The 27198-nt window shown below is 35.3% G+C and overlaps 2 protein-coding genes and 1 pseudogene across 2 annotated transcripts; 2 read left to right on the top strand and 1 right to left on the bottom strand.

Moving 5' to 3' along the window:
- The first annotated feature begins 498 nt into the window (after positions 1 to 498).
- On the top strand, positions 499 to 2243 carry LOC120219472 (protochlorophyllide reductase, chloroplastic-like). Its single transcript, XM_039216292.1, has 5 exons — positions 499 to 610; positions 688 to 786; positions 873 to 1404; positions 1502 to 1860; positions 1939 to 2243. The coding sequence occupies exons 1-5, from the start codon at positions 557 to 559 to the stop codon at positions 2092 to 2094; spliced, it is 1200 nt and encodes a 399-aa protein (XP_039072223.1). The 5' UTR covers positions 499 to 556; the 3' UTR covers positions 2095 to 2243.
- A 10227-nt stretch (positions 2244 to 12470) lies between these two features.
- Positions 12471 to 14004, top strand: LOC120219471 (CBS domain-containing protein CBSX5-like). Its single transcript, XM_039216291.1, has 2 exons — positions 12471 to 12895; positions 13020 to 14004. The coding sequence occupies exons 1-2, from the start codon at positions 12525 to 12527 to the stop codon at positions 13873 to 13875; spliced, it is 1227 nt and encodes a 408-aa protein (XP_039072222.1). The 5' UTR covers positions 12471 to 12524; the 3' UTR covers positions 13876 to 14004.
- An 8874-nt stretch (positions 14005 to 22878) lies between these two features.
- LOC120219259 lies at positions 22879 to 26190 on the bottom strand (annotated as a pseudogene).
- Between the last annotated feature and the right edge of the window lie 1008 nt (positions 26191 to 27198).

Here is a 27198-nt window from a genome sequence, read left to right as displayed (position 1 = left end):
AAAACGGTGGGCGATCAAAAGTAAAACCAATACATATCGTTAGGTGTGATTTAAAAAAAATAGTTGAGTAATTAAAATAGAATAAAAATGACAATTAGAATACTAAATGTATAGTTTACCCAAGTTTATAATGGCCTTAGTTCTCAAATAAGCGGAAAAATAGATTTTTTATTCACAAAATAAAAAAAAGGTCATAGTAATTATCTGACCACCTTGTCCGCGTGAGCATAGGCTGCCAAAGCCAGCATTCCACTGCACCTTATCCCTTTCAATCAATCCTCTGCTAAACCAGCCCATAACTAAAGGGAGTGGAGCCCCATCCCAAAATATCCCCTTACTAAACCAAAACAAATATTGTTAAAATATACTAAGGAAATCAAAATCTCAAACCCCCATTGGCTACTTTGAATTGATGTGGCAGATAAGTTTGCCCTCCTAAATTTTCTTATCTTCCCCTACCTGTCACTATATAAACTCCTTTGCTCTTTTGCCACAACCAACACTCCTTTCAAAAAACCCATTTCAACGTGGTTCAGTAAAGATTTGAAGTTTGTAAATGGCTCTTCAAGCTGCTGCCTTGCTTCCATCTACTTTCTCTGTACCCAAAGAGGTTTGTTTCCAATTTTTTACTGATGAAAATGGTTCCTTTATTCCATGGTTTAAGTATGGGGTTTTGAATTTCAATAGGGAAAGTCTGGTGCTTCTTTCAAGGATTCATCTTTCTTTGGAGTTTCCCTTTCTGACCATATCAAGGCTGATTTTACCTCTTCTGCATTAAGATGCAAGGTACTGCAATGGCGTTTATGCTGTTTTTGTTCTTTAAATAGCTGTTTTTTTGCCTTTGATTGAACCATTTTTCACTTTCATTGTAGAGGGAATTCAACCAAAGAACTGGGGCTGTTAGGGCCCAGATCACAGCCACTGCAACTCCAGCAATCACCAGATCTTCAATGGATGGAAAGAAAACCCTTAGAAAGGGCAGTGTGATCATCACTGGTGCCTCTTCCGGACTGGGTTTAGCCACTGCTAAGGCCTTGGCTGAAACTGGGAAATGGCATGTCATAATGGCCTGCAGGGACTTTCTAAAGGCAGAGAGAGCTGCAAAATCTTCTGGAATGTCCAAGGAAAACTACACCATCATGCACTTGGATCTCGCCTCCCTCGACAGTGTTCGGCAATTCGTCGATAGCTACAAGAGATCCGGCCGGCCTCTTGATGTGCTTGTTTGCAATGCTGCTGTTTATCAGCCAACTGCCAAGGAACCCTCGTTCACTGCTGAAGGATTTGAGCTTAGTGTGGGGACTAACCATCTTGGTCACTTCCTTCTTTCGCGGTTATTGCTCGATGACTTGAAGCAATCCGATTATCCATCGAAACGTCTCATCATTGTTGGTTCCATAACAGGTGATTTGCAACCAATGCGTTCAAAATGAGGTTTTTTATGAAAGGATTGTGATATTGATGTACTAACTTTGAGTTGTTTTTTGGTATAATGAACCAGGCAACACGAATACTTTGGCCGGAAATGTACCACCAAAGGCGAACCTTGGGGATATAAGGGGACTTGCTGGAGGACTAAATGGGCTGAACAGCTCGACCATGATTGATGGTGGAGATTTTGATGGTGCAAAAGCATACAAGGACAGCAAAGTCTGCAATATGCTCACTATGCAAGAATTCCATAGGCGCTTCCATGAGGAAACCGGCATCACTTTCGCTTCGTTGTACCCCGGATGCATTGCTACCACCGGCTTGTTCAGGGAGCACATTCCGTTGTTCAGGCTCCTCTTCCCTCCATTCCAGAAGTACATCACCAAGGGGTTTGTCTCCGAAGACGAAGCCGGAAAAAGACTTGCTCAGGTATAAGCAAAGACTTTGGTGCATTGCAGACTGTTTTATGTCTTGTGAAGTAAGACAGTTTCATTGCTTCCAATGCAGGTTGTGAGTGATCCTAGCTTGACGAAATCGGGCGTCTACTGGAGCTGGAACAAGGCTTCGGCTTCATTTGAGAATCAGTTGTCTCAGGAAGCCAGTGATCAAGAGAAAGCAAGCAAAATATGGGAGCTCAGCGAGAAACTTGTTGGCTTGGCCTAAATATAGCAGCCTTTAAGGGTGCTTTTGCCACTTTAAATCTTTTCTTTGCGGGAGAGCTTTGTTTAATCGCTTAAGGGTCCGACTCCATTGATGAGTGTAGATGACTTTGTGAATTGCAGTTTGACAATAAAATTACTCACCCATTTCAAACCTCAAACTACTCCTAAGCATTATTATCAACATGAAAATGGGCAAAAAGAGTTCCTATAAAGTTTCAAAGCTTCATTTGCAGTAGCATTCACTTCAAGCAAATCACTAATCTGCTTCAATTCCTCAGAATAATCCCCAATGTAGCAACCAAAGAGAACAATGAAAACCAAACAAATTTGCTTCAACATTTGACTTCTGAATTTTGCAATTGTGACTGTTTTTTAAGCATTGGAATGATTCTCCGATTTCTCTATCTTTGCAAGTAGCAGGGTTTTATATGGAGCTTACAAATAGGTTAATAATATGATATTCTAATAAATGTTTGAGCTGCTCCGATTGTGCAGCAATTATAGCTTTTGTAATCAAGATTAAAACTTTGCCTCAATCAACAGATTTTCTAGTTTATTTTGGAGATATTCGTGTCTTCAAATCACCACTTATCCAATGGACGGATTAAGTAGATATAATTCTGTCAAGACGGTTAACATCACAAGAATGATAAATTCTTTTCCTTCATATACTAATTGATTCAAACACTTATGTTTATAATTTTGAGTTAATTGCATCTTACATCGCTAAATTATGACCCCCATTTCATATTGGTCCTTAAATATTTTAACATTCCAATTGCATCCTCAAAGTATGACTCTCATTCTAAATTAATCCCTAAACTTTTGGACATTCAAAATTCATCCCATACGATGATCCCCATTCTATATTCGTCCTAAATCTTTAAATGCTCCAATAATGTCTCCCAAAAACTTCAAAATTTTGGGGATGGAATTGGAATATTCAAAAGTTTGGGGACTAATTCAGAATGAGGTTTATAGTTTAGGGATAAATTTAAAATGTTTAAAAGTTTGGGTGCCGAGAGTTGAAGATGAAATTAAAATGCTCTAAAGAACAAACCGAGTCTTCCCCTGTTTTTAGAAACAAAGAGAAAGTTATGTTAACATGTTCACGTCGTAACTATTTCAGGTGGTTTTGGTTTTATGTAGTTATAGGCATTTGATGTTGAACATTGTTTCAGTTTTGCCTCATTGTAAGAAGGATAACAAGGTTGAATCAAAGAGTAGTAAAGGTGATACCTTGAATGAGCTTATTGAGTTGAGAGGTTGTTCTTCCTCTTTGTTTTTTTTTTTGAGGTAAATATCTAAGCTTTGGTTTATATATATATTGCAAGACTGAAGTGTAGCAAATTTGATGCATATTTCATGGACTCACTTAATTTGTTTATACACAACTTTTGTTTATGCAAGTGTAGGAAGCATCGAGATCTTTATATGTGGATGGCGAAATCTCCCAATGATCCATCTCTGAAAATTTTGGTTAATGGTGGTAATATTTCCTATTTGATTTATCAAAATTCTCTATTATGACTTCAATCATATTCATATTATGCAATTATTTGTGTTTGATGTGGTCGAATTTAGTATTACAGAATGCTGTTTTTTAGTTGTGTTTTGACAAAGTATGTTTTGCATATTTCAGTGCATACAATGGAAGAACCGAAGCTGACTGGAAATCATTTGAAAGGTGCTCATTGGAAGCTGCTGAAGGAGATGATCATACAGGTATTTTGATGTTTCTCTTTTCAAATAAATATAATTTTGGATTTGGTTTTCTCCCATGTCTTGCTGCCTGCAGAATAGTAGATTTAAATTCTCTGTGATGACATTTGTCCTTGGAAAACTATGTGAAGGTTGTTCGATAGCTTTGACGTATGTCGTTTTCTTTGATCTGTTTCAAGGAGGTTAACAGGAACGGATGTGGTATGATGGATGGTGGCCATGATTATTGTAGAACGTTCACATGGATTCATTTCAATGTCAATTAGAGCATAAATATAGAAAACGAAATATATTTATGACAAAAACCATTTGGGTTTACATCTTGTCAAGAGTGTTATGGTTTTCAAAAGAAGGAATGGAAAGACAAGGATGAATAGAGGCATTGTCTGCAATTCACCAGCACATCCTTCATTGATGGGCCTCCAAAATCGTCGGATACGAGCACTCAGCCGTCACCTGCGATTCACTTGTACACCACAATATCCACACATCCTTCATTGATGCTATTGTGGTTTTCAAAACGTAATGAAAACGGAGATTTTTTTTAAAGATTATTAGACACAAATAGAGTTGAATTGAAGAATGTTAATGAACATATATGGCCCATTGACTACTTGAAATGGGCTCAACTCAGACAATTACTTTTTTTCAAAATCGAGCACAATTGGTGATGGAGGTGGGGATGAAAAAATAAAGAGTAAATTACATAGTGATTTGTTGAGTCGCTCGACTATTAAAATTTACAAAATGTTTTGTTAATCTTTTTAATGGAAAATAACAAGTTCGGAACAAATAAATAGTCGGATTAATATTTTGTAGCTTTTAATAGTAAAATGACTCAACAAAACAACGTCCTATAACCGATAAATCATTTTATAATTTTTAATAATTAGAAAACTTAATAAAATATCACCTTAAAACCGATGGATCATTTATATATTTTACCTCATAAATAATATTATATTTCGTAAATCAACCTTCCTCAAATATTTTTCGGTTCTTAAAAGTATAGGTTATATAAAATATGAAAAGGTGTTTTTCCTTTGACTGCATATGAATATTGTTCAACTATGTATTTATGTATTTATTTATACATGCTTTGCATTTTATCTATATTTTTAATTTTCTGATTGCCGGAGGTCTTCCACGGGAACTACTCTCAACCTGATGTTGGGGGCAGCCTACTACCCTACTTCCCCTTACCCCATTGCATATGGAAATTGAGTTTTGTTGGTGTTGTTGTTTTTCCTTATTATTTTTAGCAGAACAAAAGAAAAGTTGGGGTAAAAGATCTGTCAATCTTGAGTGATTTGAGTGTGAAGGACACAGATTTGATGTTTTTACTTTTTTAAAATAAAAGAAGAGAAAATGATTTGAAATTCCCTCCAGTAAAAGGGTGAGTAATTATTTAATTAATTAATATATTGATGAAGATGTTTAAAATGAAGAGAATATTGAAATTGAGGACAAAAATACAAAGATCCAAACAAAAACATTATACAATTCATGAATTGCTGTTGACATAAATATGGCGATAAGCTGCTCGTCATCTCATCTCACTGAATTTATTTATTGTTTGAATTATATTTTCAGAAATTGTTATTACAGTGTCTGTATATGTTTTAATGTACGGATCTTGACAGTTCATTCATCTCTGTATCTGCATGTGCATTTGTCGGTTGGTCTTGTCCTTCTTACTTTTATTCTTCATTCCAATAATCCCTGCATATTTTTTTCCAAGCAAGAAAATAAAGTTTCAATTTAATAAATTAATTTTTCTTTTGCAATTTTAGAATTTTTATTCAAACCTTTGAATGAATCCAGGACAGCTCAACTCGACATTTTATGTTTATATTCGATTTATAAATTTTAAATACCTTTAAATTAATTTTGCAATGAATTTCAGGATTTTTTTACCAAATAAATAAATAAATTGATTATTCAATTTCTCTCTCTTAGGGGCTGCTTACATTCATTTTTTTATGAAATTTAGCACTGACATTCTCTTTCTCTTAATCAATTAAAAAGTAAATTAATCAGCCAACATTCACAAAAACAATAAATTAATAAATATTTTAACACAGTCCGTAGCTTTCGTTTTGTCGTATTTTGTAATACCTTATATGCATAAAAGAATACTTCAGCGCCAAAGATTGTACTTTATTTAAAATCAAATTATTTACAAAATCAATCCCTAAAAATAATAAAAAAAATTAGTTGACTCTATTCCCATATGTAATGGGATAAGGGGAGGTAGAGTAATAGATTGTCCCCAACACCTGGTTAAGAACAGTTTTCGTGAAAGACCTCCGTTATGAATTATCCTATTTCTTAAAAATAATATTACCCTATTCCCATATGTAATGGGATAAGGGGGAGGTAGAGTAATAGATTGCCCCCAACGCCTGGTTAAGAGCAGTTTCCGTGAAAGACATCCGTTATGAATTGCCCTATTCTCTAAAAATAATAATATTACTAAAACGTCTTCGAATCATGTGGCCATTTGGTTAGGGAATTATCAATTACTTTGTTTTGGAAAAATAAAATAAAATTAAAGACCAAACTGAAAATTAAAGACCTAAAACATTGTACACTTTTCCTCACCATCTTTGTTCATCTCATGCATCATACAATCATTATTGTCCATTAATATCGTAACCCAACATTATTATTGTCAATCTCCATTATCAAAGGCAACACAACCTTCAATCGCACTAACATTTCTAATACGATTCACTCCGATGAAGATCAAACAATCAATAGGGACTGATATAATATTTTGACTCCGATGAAGAATTTTTTTAGAAATACAATCGTAGATATAGACCAAAGAGGGAGGAATTTTCATTTGGCGTTAATATCGTTGTTATTGAAGGTTGGGTGGCGACAACGTTGATGTGTGGAAATTTCTTTATTTGAGTACTGAAAATTTAATATGGCGTAATCACATAAAGAAAGAGAAGGAAATGATGAATAGTCTAATGGTGATAATGATAAATGAAAGTAATCAGAGGACTTGTTTATTTTAGAGAGAAAATAAAATAAAAGAAATGATGTCCACAACATCGCTTATTTCTAACAAGCAAACGTCTTAACTAAATATAAATTAAAGTTCACTGTTAAATTAAAATTCAGTGATGAAATTGATATAAAATCTTAAATTTAATGGCATTTTAGATAGTTTACCTTATTGTTTTATGGAATCTTTTAAAACAGTACTGAAAAAGGGGGGAAGGGGACGGTACAATTTTGCCTGGAGACAAAACCCGTGTTGTGTCCTTTTAATCATTGAAAGGTGAAATTTAAGCTTCTTTCTTTTCTCTGTGCAAATAATTGGTTTTTTCCTTAGTACAAGGAAACAAAACATGCATAGTTGTTCCTCAATTTCTTGTTTTTTTTTAAAGTGAATAAAATATAATTTTATTTTAATGTCACTTTTGCTTTTCTAAGGTTATAAGAAGAAAAATCTAACAATAAATCGTTGATTATAGTGAGTGTTGATCGACAAAACATATGCGGACATTCGGACAAATTTTGATTCTTGTAGAAGCCATTACAATTCAGTATTATGACTCATAATTTAAAATACATATCAAATCATAATCATTCAAATATTTATTATATCATTTTTTCTAAAGCAATTATATGAAATAATATTGACTAAAATGCAATTTTCTAGTGTATTGTATAAATGAACTTTTCAATCATTCAATTATAAAGAAAATTTATATTTATATTATTTTGTTTAATTGCACTCAACATAATTATTGGATCATGTTACTTTCAACTACAAAGGCATGGTCAAAGGACATGCTATTTTGGTATCTGGATGTAACCCCATCCAAAGTTATATTCCAATACATACTCTTCTTCCAAAAATTAATATCATTTTAATTTATATTTAACAATGTCTTTCACAAATTGTGCTTTAAATTAATGTTGTTGACATCGTTAAGAAGATAAATTAATATTACTTTGTTTTATAAAAAATATTGATTTGATAAAATGATTTGGAAGTATTGATTTTTCGGTTTTGGCAAGAGTGATTTAAATTTTCAAAATAACTCGAAATTGAGCTAGGAAAAAAATATTTTTTCAAACAACACTTCAAGAATTGATTTATTAAGGGTCAAGTACATAAATTATCATTAAATTATGTTAAAAATGATCCCTTTTTTCATTAAAGTTTTAGAAGCTATAAAATAGTCATTAAAATTCATAAACATTTATATAATAATCAGGGTTTCAAATTGCGGTCGTGGTCGCGTTTTCAGTCATTTTGTGTTTACCGTGATTGTGGCCGTCGTGGGCGCTATTGCGGCCATTGCGGACGCTATTGGGAGCTATTGCGAGTGTAGCGGGTAATTCGGACGGCGACGAAACCGCTATTTCGCGGGTGCTATCACATTTTCAGACCGTGATTTGAAACCCTAATCATAACTTTTAAATTTATCACTACTTTATGACATACAATGATCATTTTATAATAGTTCAACGAGTTTATGATCCTTTTGTTACTTCTAAAACTTTAATAACCATAAAATCATTTCAATCTAATTTGGTGACAAATATTGTACTTTACCCGATTTATTAAGTCCATGGATGTTTCTTCCTATTTCAAATAAGAAACTCTTTAATTCAACCCAAAAAAAATAATATTATAAATTTTAGATTGTTGACTAATATTATTATAAGTATTTTTTATATTTCTAAATTTTAATGAAATCTTTAAATAAAATAACTAAAAATTATTAAAAAGGACTGAACACAATATTATTAATATATTGTAGGTAAATTCTTTATCAATTCACCTGTGATTAAAAAAATACATAAAACATTTTTATTTATCTATATTATTAATGTAAAAAATCTGATTTTACTAAATTAAAAAGAAAAAAATGAATAATAGGCATGTTTATGTTCGCAAGTTAGTAGTTTGTTGTAGGTTGTAGAAGGATTTTCAGCATATTCTCTCAGAGTATAATACTATTTATTTTAGTGAACATGTGTATTTATAAGACTTATTTATATATTTAATATGTGAACTTTATAGGATTTTGTGTTATTTTCATTTAAACTAAATTGTAATGGAGTCTCATATTTCTAAAAATATATTATAATTGTTATGAATTTTATATTTTATTTAATTCATATTGTGATTTGAAATTGAAATGAAAAAATATTTTAAATTTGGTGGTTGCTTCGATAGTTCAATGTGATATCTTAGTCCATCATATAATGGATCGAGTTTGAGTATTACAATAATAGTATTATCAATAATCAACCTACTAGAGACAAAATTGATTTGACAACGCAAAACTAATTTGGTACTAATGATTTAAGCTGTTTTACTATCATTTTTGTAACATTCCATACTTGACTTAGTAGAAAATTGAGTCGAAAAAGTCACCACAAATGATCGAAAATATATTTTATTGATTCACAAAATACAACATGCAATCAAACCGATCAATTAATACTTTATTGATTCATAAAATCTCTTATCATTATTTTATTCATTCAAACTCTCGAACTTAAAATAATATTTTAAAAAACATAATTTAATTTTTGTGAACTTCAAATATTAAAAGAAATAAGAATGATCAATCACGTTCATGGCACAATAACAAAGAAATCCACATGTTCAACCATTACTCAAGTAAACAATTGCTCACTCTTCCATTACTCGAGTGATAAAAAACAGCTTAATGAATAATAGACAATGATAATCCACATGTTCAACGTGTCAAAAACAAAATGACAGTGGTCGTAAAAGGAATCTTAAAGAATTATATATAGATTATATTAAGCAACACTTTAATGGTGCGAATTATTATTTGAAATGTTTTAATATATATTCTTAGAATCATTAAAAATATTGTATTAAAATCTTATTTTTAGAAATTGTATATCTTTTAAATTTATGACCATGTGTAGTTTATTTTTTGAAACGGACACAGTTAACTATATTAATACATTTTTAATTCAATAAAAATTATAATTACTTATTAAGATTCATTAATTTATCAGGTAGTTAAAGACGTTCATATTATTTCACTTTGTGTGAGTTTGAACCATGACGTTTATCTTTAAAATATAATACCTTTTTATTTAATAAAAAATCTTATTACTTATTTATTTTTAAAAACATAGACTGAAAAAGAGTGTATAAAAAGTTATGTCATACATTATCGATATGTATCACTTTCACATAAATATGCGATTTTTCTGGATAAATCAATTGCCTAGCTTTATCGATAAATAAATGAGAGTCGGGAAATTTGTAGTACAATGAAAAACTAAAAACAATACGTACTTGTTTACCTAACTTTATCTGTTTATATTATATATAATATAAATTATAAGTAAATGTAACTATCATAAACCATAAAAATAAACATATAATAAACAAGTAATTTATTTTTCCAAATACTAATTTTATTTAATTAGTCAAGTTTTTTTATTAAATTTAATTAGTGAAGTAGAATAGCCATTAGCCAGTGAATTTGGGGTTACAAGTTTTATATATTGCCATATATTAATAACCTTTTGAATATGTGTTTCGTGATCCTGTCTTTTTTGTCGTCTTATTTGACGTCACGGGCTACTTACACCTAAAATGAGAAAAAAAAAGTTTAAAAAAAGTATGGTAAAATTGCTTATGGTCCCCATGCCCTAAAATTGAGGACTCATTGGTCCCAAGGGTTCCATCAATTTATTTGTCAATTACTACTTGAATAACATCATAAATAAAATTGCAAACAAACAATTGGGTAAATGTCTCACATAGATGCAACCATATTTATTAATGCAAACCCCTCAATTTTATTCTTACTAAAAGAAAAATATCTCATACGTGGAAGGCTCAATGTCCTCAGATTAATGATGGGCACCGATGAACATGCCTTTTGGAAAGGAATATATCAGTTTTTTTAAAATAATTTTTGTTCAATTTTTTTCCTTTTTGGGAATTAATTTTTGTTAATATTTTACTTCATGAATCTTTTGTTTTTGTAAAAAAAAAGTTGTTGTTAGAAATTTGGAAAATACATATTGTAAGGGTATGGCTTATAAATATATCTGTCCTTACAAAGAAAGTCTTGTAGAGGGGGTTACGATTATGGGGGTTGGGGGTGCAGGGGTTGTGCCCCGCGGTACTGTACAGGGTTAATTTTGTAATTATGTACTAGGGTTTTCTATTATAAATAAAGATATAACCTAAACCTATTATCATTGAATAAAAATTTTCTAGTGCCGCCTAGGCACCGAGGACGTAAGCACATTGCCGAACCTCGTTAAAATTCTTGTGTTCTTTCATTTACTTTACCCGATTTATCAACACATATAAAAACTAATCAATTAATAGCCACTAAACTTAATTGGGATAAGTTCAATTGTATATTTGTATTGTACATATACAATACTAAAATAGAATAATGCATGTTAAAGAAATTTGAAAATCAAATCGCAAAAGAATATCTTTGGTGTTACTAATTAAGAGATCAAGAAATATTTACTAATTCGAATTCATCAATTAAAATGCCCTCAAAAATATAAATTGAAATTAAGTGTCTAAATTATAAAGCTAAATTAGTAAGATAATACCTTTTTTTTTATCAAAATAGTATCTAAAAAAAATTATTTCTTAGAACAACACTCATTTATATCGCATAAAACGAAGTTATATTTAGGTGACAACACCTTTAAAAGATTCTTCCTTAAAGAAGCATATTTACTTACATGATAGGTCACGTAAATTGTTTCTCCAAATATTAACGTCATTTTGTTCCTACATTAAATCAATCATCATGCAACAACACTCAATGCACCAAACATATGCGAAACAAGATGCATTTCAGAGTTAGAGGTGCACTATCTTAACTTCCCCTAAACAAGACACCCTCACTAAGCTTTAAATACCTTCTCATTGCCTCTAGATTGATAGTACTCCCCGACACCTTAAGCCAATCAAATTATCATTCAACGTTTCTAGTTACAACCTTAAAAAGAGAAGATGAGATTGGGACTAAAGGAACACAAAAAGGGACGAAATTGGACATAAAATATCATTTCTTTCAACAGCGCTATAGAAACCTCGTTCTTCCCACAAACTACCGTTTTTAGTGTTCCTGAGCTCATCATAGAGCTCTTAAGGAAAAGAAAAATCTTACCTTTAGAAAGTTCTGAAGTTTAGATGAATTAAAAAAAAAGTTTAAGCTTTTTGTTTCGGCTAAAAACCTTGAGAGGAAGAGACGAAGAAAGTGAGAAGGATGAAGAGAAATGAGAATGAATATACTGCTTAAAATAAGAGCTAAAATTCCTGAAGGAATCAGCCACTTTTCTAAAAAGGAAAACGCTAAAAGGGTTGGTGAGGGTGAAATATCATAATTTTACACTCAGGAAGAATAAGAAAATTGTTTCGGGGTGAAATGAAAAACATATTAAACGTTCAAAAAAATTAATTAATAAGATTAAAGTAGCTTATTTACATTATAAAGCAAAATAACTTGGACCCACATTGTTTTGCCCTTTGGTGATTGGTACTTGTATAGTGTACCCGGCTCTTCCCCTTCATTTTCCAAACAACTCCATCACCTCTCTTATATAAAGCCTCCCATAATCTCCGGTTTCAGCATCCATCTTTTAAGAAAATCATCAGAAAAGAAAAGAAAAACCCTTTCTATTCACTCAATTTTCCTTAGCTTTTGCATGGCAGTGAGGTTATTGTCACATGAGTTGTCTGACCTGTGTCTTGGGAAGCCAGCACTGAGGTCACTTTCTCTAACATCCACCATTGCTGAAGCACTCCAGGTCTTGAAAACCTCTGATGATAACTTCCTGAGTGTCTGGAGTTGTGACCATAAGCCCAGAACCAGTCCAGGCTTTGAAAAAGCTTCTGGTTTTGATGATGACGAGGACGATGAGTGTCGATGTGTAGGCAAAATTTGCATCGTGGATGTGATTTGTTTTCTTTGCAGAGATGAAAATTTGGTGTCACCTTCCGTTGCTTTGAAGCAGCCTGTTTCTGCACTTTTGCCTAAGATTCCTGGCCTTGTTTTGCATGTGGAACCGTCTTGCAGGTACACATAATTTCAGGATTTCGAGTTTGTTGTCAGACTGCAAACTCAGGTTTTAACTTAATCTAATTTAAAGGGAGTAATCATAAATGTTTACTGTTTTCAATTTTCAATTTCCTTTTTTCAGCTTGTTGGAAGCCATTGATCTTATACATGAAGGAGCTCAAAACCTTGTGGTACCAATCAAAACGAAGCTGAGCAACAAAAGATCAAAGCAGCAGCAGAAGCCTTCACTTACAGTCACTAACCACAAAGGCCGTGAATTCTGCTGGTTAACGCAAGAAGATGTTATCAGATTCCTACTAAGCTCAATTGGTCTCTTTTCATCGATCCCAGCTTTATCCATCGACACACTTAACATCATAAGCCCCGACACGCTTGCAGTCGAGTACCACTCACCTGCCTCTGCCGCCGTTGGAGCCATCTCTCGAGCCTTAGTGGAGCAAACCTCGGTGGCCGTTGTCGACAGTGAGGGAACCTTGATAGGCGAGATTTCACCCTTCACCTTGGCCTGCTGTGGCGAGACGGTGGCAGCAGCGGTCAAGACGTTGTCGTCTGGGGACCTAATGGCTTACATCGACTGCGGAGGTCCCCCGGAGGAGCTTGTCAAGGTTGTTTCTGGAAAGCTGAAGGAGAAAAACCTGATGGGGATGCTTCAACACTTCACTGTTTCAATGTCCAGTGGTGGGTTCTCATCTGCATCTTCTTCGTCCGACGAGGAATACTCGATGTCGGCTCCGGTTTCCCCGTTGCCGAGGCCAGGGAGGCTGAGCAGATCGATGAGTTATTCGGCCAGAATGGTGAGAAGATCCGAGGCAATCGTTTGCCATCCCAAGAGCTCACTTGTTGCAGTGATGATCCAAGCCATTGCTCATAGGGTGAACTATGTTTGGGTCATAGAGGATGATTGTAGCTTGGTTGGGATTGTCACATTTTCTGATATGTTGAAAGTTTTCCGGGAAAATTTTGAAACCATGGCCTGATATGATCATCTTTTTTGTTTATAATAATTTTTGTTGATGCTGACAGGCAGAGCTCAGCTGAGGCAGGTAGAGGAAAGAACAAAGAAATTTGTGATATTTGATCATTTTGTTATTTTGTTATTGTCATTGTGAGATAAGGAGTTTTGGTATAATCATATCTCATTGTGTGAATTTGTAAGTGTTTTTTTTTTATCTAATCTTTATCTTTATCTGCATCTTTTTTTAGATCATCAAACAACAGAAGGCAAGATGCAAAAGGATTCTACCTTTATTTCATGATCTGGTTCAAGATTCTTCTCATGTGCTACATGTGTGTTTTAAGTTTATTCATGCAACCATGTGAGTATATGTGACATGTACCGATTCAATAAATCTTCGATATCAATATTTGCAATAACTTTCAGACTTTTACTATAAAAAAGGGGAGAAACCTTTGAAAGAAAGAATCAGAAGATGAAAATCAACAAGTGAGCAGAAATGGGCTTGGTTTACTGGTTTCATATTTTAAAAAGTCATGAGAGGAAGAGTTACTGCAATTTTACATCATGACAGTTCATGAAGTTGCCTGCAGTCTGCAGATATATGAAGAAAAGAAGATATATATAAATTGGCCTTACTTTATGAAGCAACATATGCTTAGTGGGTTCAGATCATGTTTCAAAACGTGTCAATGGTGGGAATGTGGGAAAGAAGATGTATATATATTCTATGTTGGTAGAAGAGTCAGACCACAATAAATATTTTAATGATTAAAGCTTCCACACTGCCTTCAATTGAGCTACTTCACGTCTAAAACCATATTCTTGTAATATTATTTAGGAATCTAATTATGATTGATTTTTTTATTTCCCTTGCCTAAATATAAAAACTTTGTACTACTAACCTTTATCATTTTTATAATTTAATATAAAATTTTATTATTAAATAGCAATTCGCCTTGAAAGGTCTATTCCCTTATTTAGTGAACTTGCAATAGAATAATAGTCTAGGTGCCAACCAAAAGTGAGCACAAATTGATTGTTTCAACTAGTATTACCAACTAGAACAATATTTTGGTACCAAACAAAACCTCTTATAAATTTGATTTCTCAAGGGAACATATTGTGCATATACATATACACATACATAAATACAAGTTTTTCTTTTTTCATGAGTAAATATACATCTATGGAGCTGAAAGTGATGACCAGAAGCAATCATACAAGTCAGATCAGGGTAAAAATGTTGAAATATCAAGCATCTCCACTGTTATTAAGATATAGACAGCAACTTTCCCTTGGACTCTGACTAATACGGTTGAAGGTTTAGGAGGAGTTTTGAGTCATGGTCCGTGCCCACGACAACGACATAACTCGACTGCGACCATCTGGGCCGAAAACTTGCGCAGGCAGCAGATCCATGACAGTTCCATGTTTTATGTGGGTGGCTCTAAGGATGTGGGTGAATTCTCACAATCTAAGGGAAGAACATAACTGCTGCTCTTTTGAGGTTTTGGATACTTTCATAATAATACCATAAAGGTTCTTTGGTTTCGCAGTCAAGCATCCGTAATCATGGGAACCTGAGATATGGTCCGGAAGGACAAAGTACATGTAGCAAAAGAAGATCAGCAAATTATAATTCCTACATTACAAGAAACTTTGATTGGTTGAGAAATACTTTTAACTTTAATGCGTATGAGTATCGTTGATGGAATATATTAGGTTTGTCGGTCATTGACGGTTCATCCCTTCTAATTTAGGTGGTGAATCGTAGTCGACGGAGGATCAACCATTGACTGGCTATCTTCTGCTAGAGGATGCTGAAGATATCATGAGGAAGAAGATAATTTGTCTAGATAAGAGTTTCGAGAAAAGAAGTCCCCTCTCAATCGGAGCTGAGAAGTATTTATAATAACCCTAAATGGTTGTGTCAGGCATAAAATAATGATGGTTATTCGTAGATTAATAGGTTAGATAAACATATCTAATCGTCTTGTCTTAGATTCTGTCCTACTAGGTCACGTGAGATTGTCAAAGATCTTGTTCATACATTTTAATCCTTCAAATATATGAATTTTTTTTAAAGAGATCCGAGTTAGAAACATATTCATGAATTGGATAACATAAAAAAAACCAATACGATGTTGTTCAAGCAATATTAATAATTCATCACATACATTTTCAAAGATGGAGTTGTCAAGATTGAATCAATAATGAGATAAGCAAAGGGATGAGTTATGTTAACATGGCATGTGTCACTGGGTTCATTAATCTACAAGAAGTTTGACTTGGGGATCAAATTTCATCTCACTTTCAAGTTGTGCAAATAGCCATGTAAGGGAGGCTTTGATGACATAAAAAGATCAAAATTTGAGATTTGTTTAACCTAAAGGAAACAACTTGCATTTGAAGTTAACTTATTGTCAGATTGTGCAAGAAGAATAAGATGGCAATCATCTTCCAACTAAAGGATATTGTCAATATCTTTCTTTACCATCTGTTCCCAAATCCTGTTTAAAAAGGGAAGAAATGTCAAGATCCTACCTAATTGTCCAGATTCTGATAGAAACGGCAGTTTCCACCAATAATCTCATTATATTTGTCTTCTCAGCATAACCCTGAGCAGGAATGAGACTAGGTTGCATAAGGACTGGAAAATGGTAGTACCACATCTAGCAACATCTCTTTATCAATCCAGCTGGTGGTTTTTATTTTGTTTGCAGAAAATATTATTAATATTAAAAGGATTGATAACTGATAGACCTACTTAAATACCAAAACAACCCTTGGCCCCCTGGTTTTTGTTTCATGTAAAGCTAATTTTGTGGTCACTAGATGTGGAATTCTATTTTAAACCGGGTTAACTTTCCTGGAAATTTGTTTCCTACACTAAAGCTATACTTTTCATATTTTCTAAAATCTTTCATACATACGAAGGATAATACTATCATATCATATCCAGGACATATGTGATGGACATGAATACCTCAAGAAAATGAACATAGACTAGATGGATAATTGAAGAACCATGGTGAATAAGCATGAAAGTTTAGTTCTTCAACCAATGAAAATAACATTTTGATTTCATATGAAAAGTTCACCCTTTGAACTTATCCATTGAAAGCTTTTGTAGAGTATAGATTCTGGTGAAATTGAGATTCAAGGTTTCAAGTTTTCATTTGATTGAACTTCAAATATTGCAGCAGATACGTTGTATGTCAAATAATACTTATCAATTCACCTGTTAGACATGGGGATTTGACTAGCAAGTAGTAAATTGTGACAAAAATTTCAAAATCATAGAGGTGAGACCTGCAAGTGTCACATAATCTGAGCTTCACTTATAAATTTGTTCAGTGTATAGTTTATTCTAGTGGCAAAATAGCTGTAAGAATGCAGGTGGCATAACCTCTCCAGCTATAGTGACCGCTACATGCAATGCGATTCAACCATGCAGGGAAAATTCACAATTGATATGCAAAATGCAAGATAAGAAAATAGTAAAGATCGAAGCAATACGAACTCGAATAAGTAGAATTTACAAGGATAGAAGCGGGGAAAACAACTATCACGGCCTACAAATTCAACTTTATAAAATAGAATAGTTAGGTGGTGTTTGTTTTTGCATAGGTAAAAGGTATGCAGTCTACGGACCACATATGCAGGCATCTGTAGCATAAGAGGTGGACCAAAAGTCTACAGTCTACAAGAAGAAGACTGTTTGTTTTTTAACGTCTGCAGACTGGTAAAATGAACTGAAATATAAATAAACTGATTTTTTAAACTTAAAAGAGTTTTGCAATACTGAGATTTAAATAATTTTAGTTTTACAATACTGAAATTTAAATAATCCATATAACTACAATAATAAATTATTTAAAATAAATCAATCCATATTTTAAAATAAATCAATTCATACTAATAAATTATTTAAAATAAATCAATTCATGTTTTAAAATAAATTAATTCATATTTTAAAATAAATCAATATTTTATAATAATTTATTTTAAAATAATTTATTTTAAAATAAATAACCTTATTAAATTATTTAAAATTATTTTAATAAATAATCATATTTTATAATTGTTCTTGAAGAGGTTTGAAGATATTTGAAGACATAAAACCATGTCTGCACCAAAAATAGCTCGCGCAGACGTTAGAAGAGTTTCTGTCTTCTAAAAAACAAACGGTCTGCGAAGCCTAATGTCTACGCGACACAAACATAATAGGTTTGAAAAGGTATAACAGTAAAAACAACACAGTTAAAATTCATATAATTATACAAATAACTGTTATGAGGGAAAAGGGGTGTTTCACCTCTTAAATGGGAACACAACACAGTTACTAACCTCCATAAAAGCAAATGTAATTCATTGCATTTCATCTGTGTTAGGTATGGCTCATAAATATACCAGTAAAGAGGACAGGAGATGGAGCAGAGTGAGCGAAGCGAACATTAACTGTCCTTACAAAGAAAGTCTCGTTGTGGGGTTACGAATTATGTGGGTTGGGGGTGCGGGGGCGCAGCCCCCGCGGTACGGTACAGGGTTAATTTTGTAATTATGTACCAGGGTTTTCTATTATAAATAGAGATGTAACCTAGACCTAAAATATCATTGAATAAAAAAACTTCTAGCGCCGCCTAGGCACCGAGGACGTAAGCACATTGCCGAACCTCGTAAAATTCTCGTGTTCTTTCGTTTTCTTTACCCGTTTTCGTCAACAATTGGTATCAGATGTCAGGAGCAAAATTCGAAGTCGCAAAATTCGATGGTCAGGGTAACTTCGGATTATGGCAAACAAGGGTGAAGGATCTATTGGCGCAGCAAGGGATCTTGAAGGCTTTGCGACCTACAAAGCCGGCGTCGATGGATGAGGAAGATTGGGAAGAATTGCAGCAGCGAGCGGCAGGAACCATACGATTATGCTTGGCGGACGAGGTCATGTATCACGTCATGCATCTATCGTCTCCAGACGAAATTTGGAGGAAGTTGGAAAGTCAGTTTATGTCCAAATCCTTAACGACAAAACTGTATCTGAAGCAGCGGTTGTATGGGCTGAAGATGCAGGACGATCACGATTTGGCGCAACACGTGAATTTCTTCAATCAAATCGTTTCTGATCTGGCTCGGCTTGATGTGAAAATTGAGGATGAAGACAGAGCGATGATTCTGTTGTGTTCGTTGCCTTCCTCTTACGAACACATGGTGACTACTCTTACATATGGGAAAGAGACTATCAACGTTGAGGAGATTACTGCAGCCTTGTTGGCTCACAATCAGCGGAAGCAGAATGCAGGGGAAAGCTCTCAAGCCGATAGCTTATATGTCAAGGGTAATCGAGATCGTGGACGGAAGCCAGAGAAAGTAGGGTCCGGGAAGCGGAATTCCAGATCCAAATCCAGGGATAAGAAGACGATTCACTGTTACAAGTGCAAGGAGGCGGGACATATGAAGCGAGACTGTCCGAAGTTGAAAAAGCAGACTGATGAGAAGCGTGATGGCTCATCCAAGTCTGTGAACGTGGTCGAGGATGATAATTCTGATTGCAGTGAAGGTGATATGCTTTCTATTTCAACGACACAATTGACGGATGCTTGGATTCTTGATTCTGGATGTTCTTATCACATCACGCCAAATAGGGAATGGTTTTCGACATACAGGCCGGTTAATTCTGGTTCGGTTTATTTGGGTGATGATCGATGTTGCAATATTGTTGGTATTGGTGATGTCAGAATTAAGATGCACGATGGCTCCGTTCGGACGTTGAGTGGTGTTCGACATATCCCAGACTTGAAGAAGAATTTGATTTCCTTGGGCACTTTGCACAAGAATGGTTTTATCCCTAAGGCTGACGAGGATAGGGAAACCATTCGGATTGTTAAAGGAGCATTGACTGTGATGAAAGGCAAGATGACTGCAGGGAATATCTACAGATTGTTAGGGAGTACCGTTGCAGGTGGAGTTCACTCTGTTGAGTCCTGTGATGATACGACAAAATTATGGCATATGCGCCTTGCTCATCTTAGTGAACGTGGTATGGCAGAATTACACAAGAGAAACTTGTTGCATGGTGTCAAAAGCTGTAAGCTCGACTTTTGCAAGTATTGTGTTCTTGGTAAACAGACTAAAGTCCGTTTCAAGACTGCGAAGCACACAACTCAAGGGATTCTTGATTATGTGCATTCTGATGTATGGGGGCCTTCCACGACATCGTCTTTGGGTGGATCTAGGTACTATGTTACTTTTATTGATTATTTTTCACGGAAAGTTTGGGTGTATTTTTTGAAACAGAAATCTGAAGTTTTTGAGAAGTTCAAGCTGTGGAAAGCTGAGGTAGAAAACCAAACAGGACGAAAAATCAAGTGTTTGCGGTCTGACAATGGTACGGAGTACACAGATTCACAGTTCCTACAATTTTGTAAGGAGCATGGGATTCAGAGGCATTTTACAGTGCGCAAGACACCACAACAAAATGGTGTTGCGGAACGAATGAACAGGTCGTTGAATGAAAGAGCCAGATGTTTGCGGTTGAATGCGGGGCTTCCCAAACACTTCTGGGCTGAGGCTGTTAACATGGCGTGTTACCTTATCAACAGATCGCCAAGGGCATCGCTGGCTGGGAAATTTGCAGAAGAGGTATGGACTGGTCATGATGTTAGTTTTGATAACTTATGGATTTTTGGTTGTCCTGCTTATGTGCATGTACCTGCTGATGAGAGATCCAAACTTGATGCAAAATCGAAGGAGTGCATTTTTCTGGGTTACAAGAAAGGTGTCAAAGGATTCAAGTTCTGGGATCCAGTTGCGAAGAAAGTTGTGATTAGTAGAGATGTCGTTTTTGATGAACAGTCTATGTTGCAGCAGAAGCAAGACACGACAGTGGTAGATTTCGAGCAGTTTCCAGTTGAGAAACCAGAAACTTCTCAACCGACTTCTGGTGGTTCCACTACGGATGATTTGCAGGATTATAGTCTCGCCAGAGACAGGGTGAGACGGACGAATATAAAGCCTCCGAACAGATTGGGTTTGAAGACTTGGTATCTTTTGCACTTATTGTTAGCAGTGATGATCCAGTTACTTTTCATGATGCCGTTACTAGTCAGGAAAACGACAAGTGGATGGCAGCCATGGTTGAGGAGATGGAGTCTTTGAATCACAATCGCACATGGGAGTTAGTTCCCCTTCCTGAGGGTAAGAAGCCGATTGGTTGCAAATGGGTGTATAAGAAGAAACCAGCAGTAACAGAAAAAGAGGGGAGAAGTTCAAGGCTCGTTTGGTAGCGAAGGGTTTTTCACAGCAGAAAGGAGTTGATTATGATGAAATCTTTTCTCCTGTGGTCAGGCACACTTCAATCCGAGCAGTACTTGCATTGGTGGCTAGTTGGGATTTGCATTTAGAGCAGATGGATGTTAAAACTGCTTTTTTGCATGGTGATTTAGAGGAGCAGATCTACATGCGGCAACCTGAAGGTTTCACTCAACCTGGAAACGAGCATTTAGTTTGCAGATTGAAGAAATCTTTGTACGGGTTGAAACAGTCTCCGAGACAGTGGTATAAACGGTTTGACTCCTATATGATCAAGATTGGCTACAACCGATGTGAGTATGATTGTTGTGTCTATGTTAAGAGCCTTGATGATGGTTCTTTTATTTTTCTATTACTGTATGTTGATGATATGTTGATTGCTGCGAAGAACATGGATGATGTTATCGGTTTGAAAACTTTATTGAGTCAGGAATTTGATATGAAAGATTTAGGTGCTGCAAAGAAAATTCTTGGAATGGAAATTTGCAGGGACAGAGACTCAAGGAAACTGCGGCTATCTCAACGGGGTTATGTTGAGAAAATGCTAGAAAGGTTTGCGATGAGCAGCGCAAAACCATTTAGCACTCCATTGGCGAATCACTTTAAGCTCTCATCAGAACAGTGCCCCAAGACAGATAAGGAAGCTGAAGATATGGCAAAGGTTCCGTATTCTAATGCTGTTGGCTGCTTGATGTATGCGATGGTATGTACTCGTCCTGATTTAGCTCATGCTGTTAGTCAAGTTTGTAAGTACATGTCTAAACCTGGTAAGCAACATTGGGAAGCAGTCAAGTGGATCTTTCGGTACTTAAAGGGTACTGTGGGACATGGAATTGTTTTTGGGAGTCAGCGGGATAATCCTTTGGTTGTAGGATATGTGGATTCAGACTATGCAGGTGACTTGGATAATAGAAGATCTACGACAGGGTATGTCTTTACTCTTGGTGGAGGGCCTATTTGTTGGAAGTCTACTGTTCAATCTATTGTGGCTCTATCTACAACTGAAGCTGAGTACATGGCAGCGGCTGAAGCTGCAAAAGAAGCTTTATGGCTTACTGGTTTAGTGAAGGAGTTGGGTGTTCAACAAGGTGGAGTTCAGTTGCTTTGTGATAATCAAAGTGCTATTCACTTGGCTAAGAATCAGGTGTATCGTGCTAGAACTAAACATATTGATGTAAGGTTCCACAAGATCAGAGAGTTGGTTGCATCTGGAGAGGTTTTGTTTCAGAAGGTACATACTGATGAAAATGACGCTGATATGTTCACTAAGCCAGTTACGACAGACAAGTTCAAGCATTGCTTGGACTTGTTGAATGTTTCGAGTTGTTAAAGAATCAAGGTAACCCAACCCACATTGAATTTTCAAGAGGCAGGATATTCGCCAAGGTGGAGATTTGTTAGGTATGGCTCATAAATATACCAGTAAAGAGGACAGGAGATGGAGCGGAGTGAGCGAAGCGAACATCAACTGTCCTTACAAAGAAAGTCTCGTTGTGGGGTTACGAATTATGTGGGTTGGGGGTGCGGGGGGCGCAGCCCCGCGGTACGGTACAGGGTTAATTTTGTAATTATGTACCAGGGTTTTCTATTATAAATAGAGATGTAACCTAGACCTAAAATATCATTGAATAAAAAAACTTCTAGCGCCGCCTAGGCACCGAGGACGTAAGCACATTGCCGAACCTCGTAAAATTCTCGTGTTCTTTCGTTTTCTTTACCCGTTTTCGTCAACAATCTGCTTTCCAAAAAGAAGAGTTGCTTCGTCTTCCATTTCCTGAATAAAAATCTCGGTTGGTTCAAGACAGCCTCTCAATGTGTCATGACCAAGTTGTGCTCGCTCATTGTCCCCAAATCCAAACATCCTCCCCCCGCTGAGTTACCACCACAGTGTGGTACAGACCTGTGCTAACCTGCGAAACACGGTGACCTCTCAAACAATCAAGGATTCTAGGTCTCATAATTTTGTCAGATACACCCCTATCCGGAAAACCCAGGCTGCCAAATCCCATCCACCCAAAGCCATAGACGGCACCACCATCAACCAGAACAAATGTTTTCCTCTTTCTTGCACAAACCTACATCAAATTGTAACAGTCATCATTCAATCATACAAGCAAAGCATGTGTTTTGATTAAAGAAAACCAATAGGGTTCTTTTTCTTTCTTTCCCCAGTTAATTGAAGTTATAGGAATTGAATGTGATCACTGAAGGAGTCCAACACTACCAAATGACTCCATGGGTGTTGGTAAATGGGATGAATTCTTCTAGTCTAGTGACAAATATTGTCATATCATGCATATGAAGGCTAGAGGCTAGAAGCATCCATGTTAACTTCAATATGCTTATAGGACTATCGGCAAGCTTTGCTATGTACTTAAAATTAAATATCATCAGCACATAGATAGAATAGAAGTCTAATTCTTGAATTCATTAAGAGGACACTGTTCTCGATTTTGATATAGGACTTCTGCACAAGTAGAGTTAAATAGTATATTCTGATTCACTCAAACATATTACTCCATAAGAAAAGTAATAATGGTGGAGATAAGGCTAACCTGCACAGCTATCTGACTCTTAAGGCTGACCAAGTGTTGTGGAAGAGTCTTATCGATCTCATCCCCATTGACCTAATTCACCACAGTAACCTTTTTCCCCAGGTATAAAACTACATCAAGCATAAAAAATTGTAAAACCATAAAAAACAAGCAAAATAAACAACTTCAGAATTCAACTCAAATGCAGAGACTCACATATCCACTTGAATCAACTGCCACAACATGCTCATCACCAGCAGAGACACGAAGAACATGAATACCCTTTCTCTTAAATGTTTGCATTGCACGTGGGTGGAATTCATTTTGCTGTTCCCCATGGCCAAGGCAAAAGTTAGAACCAGAACCAAAGGAGTAGACTACTCCATTGTCAGTTACAGCTAAAACATAGCTTGGGCCAGCAGCAATCTGAACTATAGAGCCAACTCTCTCAAGCAGTTCAACCATTTTGGGGGTTGGTCGGTATTGAGTGTCACCATGACCTAGCTGCCCATGTGTGTTAGTTCTACATGTATAAACATGCCCTTGCCTTGTAAGAAATACAGTAAAATTCAGTCCAGCAGCTACCTGAAACCAGGGTAAAAGAAGATGCATCAAATTCTTACTAAATTCTTGCCACGACAATAATAACGGTGTAACTTCAAAATTAACTCATCAGATTATACCAAATTTTTGCTTTATTGCAAAAATTCTCTCTGCTCTGACAATAAACATTAAATGAAGACTTAATATAGCAGAAACAACATTGTTTTTGATGGCTTAAAGTTTAACCTTTATCACCATCGAATAGAAACAGTATTATTGACTTCTTCTGAGCTATATGCTAGCTTAACCATCATACTTGACAAGGCTCATGGCAATCATCGGCTTATGGAACTCAATAGTTATAGTGATGACAGAATACAGATGGTAGCAAAAACGGAAGGCTGTCATGAAAGTTTTACTATCCCCACCTTTAATAACGCAGGGGAAGGTAACAAAGACAACAGAGCATCAATGATAAAAGAAACAAAATACACAACCAATAAATAAGATACTAATACAAACATAGAGAGAAAGAAGTTTCAGATCCACTTATTGCAGAACCTATAGTACAAGCTGCTAAAACTCTCAAGCACAACTATTCTTACACGTTACACCATATAATGAGGACGATATACACCATACCTGTTTACAAGGAATTCCTTTCATTGCTTCAACAAGCCTTGGTTTAAAGATGGGACGGCTTGTATCTCTGAACCCACAACAATAGGATGAATTGTCTCCACATGTATAAACCTGCACAAGTTACTGGTGCCACTATGAATATTGAAATCACTTGGTAAACCAATCACAAACATACTTAAATGTTGGAAAAATAAATATGCACTCACAAATCTGTGACCACAAAGTAAAGTGGGTAAAAAACATAAAAAATCAGCTGAATCGTTGGAACTTTATATATATTGAAAAGCAAGGACCTGTTAAACCGTGCATAACTGAGGCACTCTCATATGAGGAAATAGGTTATAGTGCTGCATAATAATCAAGTAACATGAGCTTTGGTTCATCATGCCAAGCCAGATTAAAACTCACCTGAGTTCATTCAACAAAGCTTTGGAGTTTGACTAAAATCTGCCAATTCAAGCTTTTCACCAGAGCAAACTAAGTACAACAAAAGGCCTTCTCGACTAATCAGTCATCAGAGCCATCAGTGGAGGCTCATAGATGGCGGCTATTCATACTCTAAAAGAGCTAAATATAACCAAATCATACTCGTAAGTCGTAAATTTATACTTTCTTCTTTCTAGGCTAGTTTTTAGCTTGCTTCTGCCCAGAATTAAATATATGAAGACCATATGAGGTCGCAACCATTACAAACCTTTTTATCTAAAATACCAAGAAATGTTATCTAGGGTCCACATTTTAATAACCTATCATCAAATTTAGGTAAACCAAGTTATTAGGAATTGATCCCTCCATAAGTTAATAGTCTAAAAATTTGCCCCTGTTTAAGAAATAAGAAACATAGGGGTTATGAATATCTAACTTTATTACATATTCACAACATATTGATGTTATCAGCAGCATTAACGGTCAGGTAATATTTGTCTTTTCATAAGTGGGTGGTGGGACAAAAATTCAAAACTATCCAATTACAAAGAATTGACATCAGCATTCAGCTGTTAGGAAAATAAAATATTGGCTTGCTTACAGAATGCACCCTGAGTATGCTATTGGCCGACTAAAAAAACACAGCAAACTGAAATAAGGTAGGTAACAAACCTCTCCAGACTGCAAAATGAATGCAGCATGATTCTGAGAAGCTGACACCTGGATCACATTAGCTGGAGAAGGAAGTTAATCCTCGTAAACGCTACGCATTGAGTTGTTTCAGGACCATGTCCAAGGACACCACACAAACTGGAACCACAAGAGTACACTGATGAGTTACTAATTAGCAATGTGTGATACCTTCCCGTTGTTATCTGCATCTGGTAAACCAAACTAATTATAATTGTCGAGTAACCACAAGTTTTTCGATGGTAAGATAACAATGAGAGTGGAATCAATGATGTTTCAACACAGAAGCAAAAGTTTATTCGAATGACGTGTCAAGGGACGATTGGCTAACTGACGTCGAAAGCATTGGAGCCGCGTATTGTTTCTGGTTTACAGCACTAGTTGTCGATCGACCACTCTGTTCTGTCCGAAAATTGATTCACACGTGGAATCCTATTTTTTTTAAAAGTGTTTTTATTTGCGTTAATTAAAAGCACCTTTTTAATGATTTTATTAAATGTCTATTTTTTGGTATAATTAAATAATAATTTATATTTTTTATTTAATTAAAGAAAGACCGAAAATGCCTTATAATATACGATTTTGACCAACTTTTTTCGATTTGCCAAAATGACCAACAAAATCGCAATGCGATAATACAAAATCGCAACGCGATTCTGACTATTGCAACGCGATAATACAAAATCGCAATGCGATTTTCCAAATTTACGTTAGTCCAAATTCGTTGCGATAGTCCAAGTTCACGTTGCGATAGTCCAAGATCGCGTTGCGATTTTCCAAATTCGTTGCGATAGTCCAAGTTCGCGTTGCGATTTTCCAAAATCGCAACGACTGGTGGTATTGCATTTGTTTCTTAAGAATTTTCTCTAAAAAGATAGTATCCGCGCGAACGTGTCGAAGACACGTATTACCACGACCCGAGACGAGATGGCGGCGGTGCGAGAGCCCCCCTTGTTCTCTTCCACTCAACAAGGAAGTGGGAAATCCAAGCCTTAAATACCCATTCCCAATAGTGTTTCCAATACTATGTGGGATTGAGCATTGCAAACACTTGGGAATCTTTTACACTATCGCAACACATTCTTTATTGTTTCAAACTAAGATCTTACAAATGGCTTGAGAATCTTTTACACTATCGCAACACATTCTTTATTGTTTCAAACTCCACGTGAATTTGGAATAGTTAAAATGTAAACTTA

Source organism: Hibiscus syriacus, unplaced genomic scaffold, assembly GCF_006381635.1.
Source record: "Hibiscus syriacus cultivar Baekdansim isolate YM2019G1 unplaced genomic scaffold, ASM638163v2 tig00110206_pilon, whole genome shotgun sequence".
Classification (NCBI taxonomy): Eukaryota; Viridiplantae; Streptophyta; class Magnoliopsida; order Malvales; family Malvaceae; genus Hibiscus; species Hibiscus syriacus.
This window is presented reverse-complemented; position numbering and strand designations above follow the sequence as displayed.

Coding starts and splice junctions, on each gene's coding strand:
- LOC120219471 (XM_039216291.1), top strand. CDS start 12,525: ATGGCAGTGAGGTTATTGTCACATGAGTTGTCTGACCTGTGTCTTGGG. Junction 12,896..13,019: donor CATGTGGAACCGTCTTGCAG/GTACACATAATT, acceptor TCCTTTTTTCAG/CTTGTTGGAAGCCATTGATC.
- LOC120219472 (XM_039216292.1), top strand. CDS start 557: ATGGCTCTTCAAGCTGCTGCCTTGCTTCCATCTACTTTCTCTGTACCC. Junction 1,405..1,501: donor CATTGTTGGTTCCATAACAG/GTGATTTGCAAC, acceptor ATAATGAACCAG/GCAACACGAATACTTTGGCC. Junction 1,861..1,938: donor CCGGAAAAAGACTTGCTCAG/GTATAAGCAAAG, acceptor CTTCCAATGCAG/GTTGTGAGTGATCCTAGCTT.